The sequence below is a fragment of the Rosa chinensis genome, chromosome 6, assembly GCF_002994745.2.
Source record: "Rosa chinensis cultivar Old Blush chromosome 6, RchiOBHm-V2, whole genome shotgun sequence".
Taxonomy (NCBI): Eukaryota; Viridiplantae; Streptophyta; class Magnoliopsida; order Rosales; family Rosaceae; genus Rosa; species Rosa chinensis.
The window spans coordinates 69,496,419-69,501,700 of NC_037093.1; the positions used below are offsets into that span (position 1 = coordinate 69,496,419).

Here is a 5,282-nt window from a genome sequence, read left to right on the forward strand (position 1 = left end):
CACTGGAGACGCCTCCAAATCCGAAATCTGAACCACATAGCAATCCGGCGATTAGCCATCTTCCAATCCACCAGTCACCAACTCAAAACTCATGCTCTTCTCTTCCATGATCGAACCATTATCATCCCCAATGGCCACAACCACTTCAAGAATCTCTTTTTTCTCAGTCTCTCCCTCATCTTCTTCCTCCCTAACTGTGACATTCCTTTTGATTCAATTTCAACTCCTTTATACTTTTCTTGAATCTTTTACTATTTTTTGCATTGTATAGGGGCTTCGATGATGGCATGAAACCTACGATCTTGTCGGAATTCTTGGAGGCTTTGTTCCCCATGGAGGCTAGGGCCATGGTGAGGGTGGAATAATGTACTTCATCAGCGTCTTCTTCTTCTAATCACAGTTGCAGAAATTTGGAATACATGAAGTACCGGATTTACCCCTCGAAAGTTAACGGGACTAACATATTTACTGTTGCTGGTTACGAAAATTGAATCAGGCTTAAATTGTCAGGTACCACTTTGATATTTCCCAAAACATTGGTATGAAAGTTAATAGTTCAAAAAAATTCAGATACTGTTTGGACGATTTTCCCTTCAATCAATGAGTAATTGTTTACTATGAGTGAAGATCAAAAACTTCATAAACCACAACGATATGAAAAGAGCATGATTTTGAATTGACAACGATATCTAATTATCTCAAGAATAGGACAACACCAATCAAGTTATTGATTGAATGTGTAGTGTATTTTAATCTACAACAATTTCTAGTCTGTCGTATCAGACTAATCAACACTATCAACCATATCTCCTTCATAAATGATAACAGAATGCAAGAAGCTCAACACGAAAGATGTTTGACACTATGAATTGTATTTTAATCTACAACAATTTCTAGTCTGTCGTATCAGTTAAACATTCCGCTGATGAGCAATGGCAAGAGCGGGTTGGACGTCTCCACTTCACATCCTCCAGAGATGTTCTAAATGGAACTTTTTTGGAGTAGCTCATTCTTTGCACATTCCTCCTGGAAATAGAAAGATCTAATTTCAGAAATCTGTAATCATACGATAAACTAGAGTAGTTTATAGATGATTTGGTGAGAATCAGGACAATCACACATCCAATTTCTGCCAAATTGCAAACCAACACTCTCAACAATTTTGCATAGTAGAGACTAATGAAAATGACCACGCCACACAAGCATAAATACCAAGATACTGCAATATTTAGACCACCCAGTAAGAGATGGAACAAACAGTTGGTTTTGTTTTCTAACATGTCAAGAGTTCGCATACAAGGAATTCTCTTCAACTAGCAGCACTCCACAAATTGTTATAATCAATACCAGAAAATAGTATGTATGAGATAGAAAATGGTGTATTTACTAAGAACTGTTCGGTGTCAAAAACATATCTATTATTTGTGATGCCATGATTAAAGTGTTTACCTGAAAAGCTTTTAAGAGGGAATAACAGCGTCTTTGCTCTGCAGTTGCTGCAACATGCCTTGCTTTGAGAGCATCACAAACTTTTTGCTCTTCTTGAAGCCCTTGTTCTACCTTTTTCAGCTTCTGTAAAATGGATTCAGCAATACACACACTTAAAGCTAACTAGAAGTACCCATCAAGGCAAGCATGTTGAAGCTAAAGAGGCAAATGTAATAATAGGTATGTAGATAGTTGAACTCCTCAGAATACATAATCACATAAAGCAGAATATGTTATGAGAATCCTTGGCTGAGTCAAGTTTGAGAAAAAAGAGTATCATTCCTTTGGAATCCTAATCCTTTATGAATTTGTTTGCGCACGTACACGGAGTAGACTTGAATATGAGCATTGGGTGTGAATGTATAAGCACATTTAAAATTCATTTAATCCTATAACATTGCATACATACTGAATTATGTTAGCTTTACCTTGTTTGTCTCTCTAATAGCTCATTATGGGGTTTGTCCTGTTATAGATGGGAAACTTTTAGCACTTGCGTTTTATCTTGTTCTCTCTTAACATGATTGGTGCCTCTGTTGGGTTCTACGCTAGAAATGGCACACCCACCCACCCACAGACCCACACACACATCTCTCAGGAACTAAATTCTACCACACACACACACATCTCTCAGGGACTAAATTCTACCTCTGCAAGAATTGCAGAATAATTTCAAGGCACAGTTTGGGTACACACACACACACACACACACATCTCTCAGGAACTAAATTCTACCTCTGCAAGAATTGCAGAATACTTTCAAGGCACAGTTTGGGTGTTCTTTAAATCTGCAACAGAAAACACACACACACATCTCTCACGAACTAAATTCTACTTCTGCAAGAATTGCAGAATACTTTCAAGGCACAGTTTGGGTGTTCTTTAAATCTGCAACAGAAAACATGCACACAAGTTGACGACATTTTGACATTTACCTGTTGACTGCCCTTCATAATTCCCTCCATCGAATTGATGAGTTGCATGCGACCATCTGTGCTAGTGAATGCATCTTGAAACTATACAAAAGTTTTCATGCAAAATCAGTGAGTAACAATTACAATAGAATTATAACAGCCAGGATTTAAAATCACCCTGCATAAGAACAAAATATACAAAAGGAAACTCGAGGATAAACCCCCCAAAAAAAAAAAAACAATCAAGGAATAACCATAAAAAGGTTCTGACATCTACACGTACATCTACTCAAAAAACAGAACAGGTAAGAGGATGCTGATGGGTAAATATGCAGCGAAGTTCTTTTTATCCATACCTGCGAACTTATTGAATTCAGCAAAGATGCTTCCTTTAGCATCATTTCTTTTATCTCCAAAAGTGCATTGTATGTGGCATAGTATTTACGAGTCTGTCGAAGTTTTCCTTGAATTTGAGCATTCAATTCTAAAAGCCGGTGATCATACCTTCAGAGCAAAGGTTAAGTCAGTACATACTTAATTGATGCTTTTCAAGTCCACTCAATTCATCTAAATTCTTTTGGCTTTTTTATGGCCCAAAAACACCAAGAACCAAAATGCTAGATTGAACTCTTAACAGGAGAAAAGGTTAAGTGAGAGCATTCAATTCTGAAAGCTGGTGATCATACCTTCAGAGTAAAGGTTAAGTCAGTATATACTTAATCAATGCTTTTCAAGTCCACTCAATTCATCTAATTTCTTTGAGCTTTTTCATGGCCCAAAAACACCAAGAGCCTAAATGCTAGATTGAACTCTAACGGGAGAAAAGGAAAACGTACTGGACGAATTCTGATTGGCATGGAACATCATCAATCTTGCGCTGTACTGCCAACACTGCCCTTAATCTAGCTGCAAGTTCCTACACATATTACCATTTACATCACTATACTTTATTAACATTAACAAAGTCTAGCAACCAATCAGTCATTGATTTGTGAAGAAAATAAAACTACCTTTTTAGCTAAATCAATTTTCTCCTCTGATTTACTCAACATCCGATTCAATTTATCAGATAGTGATTGACTATCATACCCATTTTCTATTTGGTCCTCCAATTCACGAACTTCAGCATCCAATGCAGAATTACTTACAGACTCAACTTCATTTTCTTCCCTCTCCAGCTCCTGTAAATAACCAGAAAATCAAAACCCATTACCAAAAAAGACCAAGCTCAGAGTATAAACACAGATATGAGAAAAATATCAAACCTTCAATGACTTCTTAAGCGATACCAACTTGTCCACCACGGCTTTAGCACCTTCATTATCAATTTTCTCTCTTAAGCTTTGCAATTCATCCATAACAGTGACCTTTCTCTCAATCTGGCAGATAACCACATCATTAGTACCAAAGACTTTAACTTTGCCCAGAAAAAAACGAAAAGAAACCATCTTTTTGCTACAAATTGTGATGCATAGTTGACTAGTTTACTAACCAATTCATTCAGGTTGTCTTGTAGCATTGTTGATCTTACAAACACAAACAGAAGACGACGATTTGGTGTTGTGAGTTTAAAGGGACGCGAGCAGTGTCAAACTGGGAGCGGTGAGTTTGTGTGATCTTCACCGTCGCCGTCGGTTCTGTTTTACTTGTTGAGTGCGGGTTGAGAATACAAGAAACAACGAGCTGCTTTCTGGGCTCAAAAACTTGGGCTTTCTTTCTTTTTAGTAAGGAAATTCGAAACAAATTGTCATTAATCACATTTGCAATCGAAAATGATTGAGATACCAAATTTTTATATAAAATTTAAATACCAAATGATGTGGCAGTATGCCATATCTTCTACTTATTTAAATTTATTTTTTTTAATTTAAAGATGATTAAAAGATTTCACCCCTATCCCCATAATGACTCGAACTCAAGACATGAATCCTAGGTAGTGGGTGCTTTACTTATTTGAAAATTTTGATCACATGGAAATGGAAGTTTTGTCTTTTAAACAAAAATATTTTACTAGAAAAAAAAAAAGATAATTGACTAAATAAATAGATAAATGAACAAACTCATGCGTCAAACTCTACAACTCTAAAGTTCTAATGTTTCTCTAAATGTCACTGGATGTATTTTCCAGTGGCAACATGGTGGGAAAGCTGTGAGAATGGATATTATGCTATGCTGTATTCGAGTTGCAGATCGAGTTATCTTTCCATTGTGTCACCGCTGGGAAGCAAATAGAACTGTCTGGAGCGCGTTCTTTGCTAGTTGGTGCGTATTTGAATACAATTGTTTAGTAGAGATTCATGATATTATTTCAGGATGTACTCTAGGTGCCTATTGTAATCAGGGGTTTAGGCTTAATGTCCCCCCTTGTATTCGACGGTTTTATTAATCAAGGCTTGAAGGCAGCCGCACCAGCCCTTTATTCAAAAAAAAAAAAAAGTTCTAATGTTTCTATCCTAATCAAACTCCTGCCTCTGTTATGTTCACGTAGGTGGGCACCACCATTACCATGGTTGAAGTCACCAAGTTATTTCAATACCTGCCAAGAAATTATTTACCCATGATTCATAAAAGAGATGTTTTCTTAGGGAGCACTTCTAATGAGGACCACTAAAATGAGGACTAGTTGAAGACTTTCTAATCAACGGTTTGGAAGACCTACTTTTCGATTGTATTACAATAAATCAAATGTTAGATGTTTATGTATGCATGGGTAGATCACTTTTGAAAATTTTCTTCTAAATACCGAACTATATCAAATTAATCAAAGAACTAAATCTGTCATACATGAATCGTTCATGTTCATAACTGATATATCACGATTATGAATGCCTTAACAATTTTCAATTTGGTTGAAAAATTACACAAAATGATCTAGACATA

The 5,282-nt window shown here is 36.4% G+C and overlaps 1 protein-coding gene across 1 annotated transcript; it reads right to left on the reverse strand.

The window, feature by feature from the left end:
• Nucleotides 1–669: 669 nt before the first annotated feature.
• LOC112172787 (coiled-coil domain-containing protein 93) lies at nt 670–4,126 on the reverse strand. Its single transcript, XM_024310266.2, has 8 exons — nt 3,895–4,126; nt 3,668–3,781; nt 3,413–3,583; nt 3,239–3,318; nt 2,759–2,906; nt 2,424–2,504; nt 1,450–1,572; nt 670–1,026 (listed from the first exon to the last, which is right to left on the reverse strand). Exons 1-8 carry the CDS (start codon nt 3,919–3,921, stop codon nt 982–984), a joined length of 789 nt encoding a protein of 262 aa, XP_024166034.1. The 5' UTR covers nt 3,922–4,126; the 3' UTR covers nt 670–981.
• Between the last annotated feature and the right edge of the window lie 1,156 nt (nt 4,127–5,282).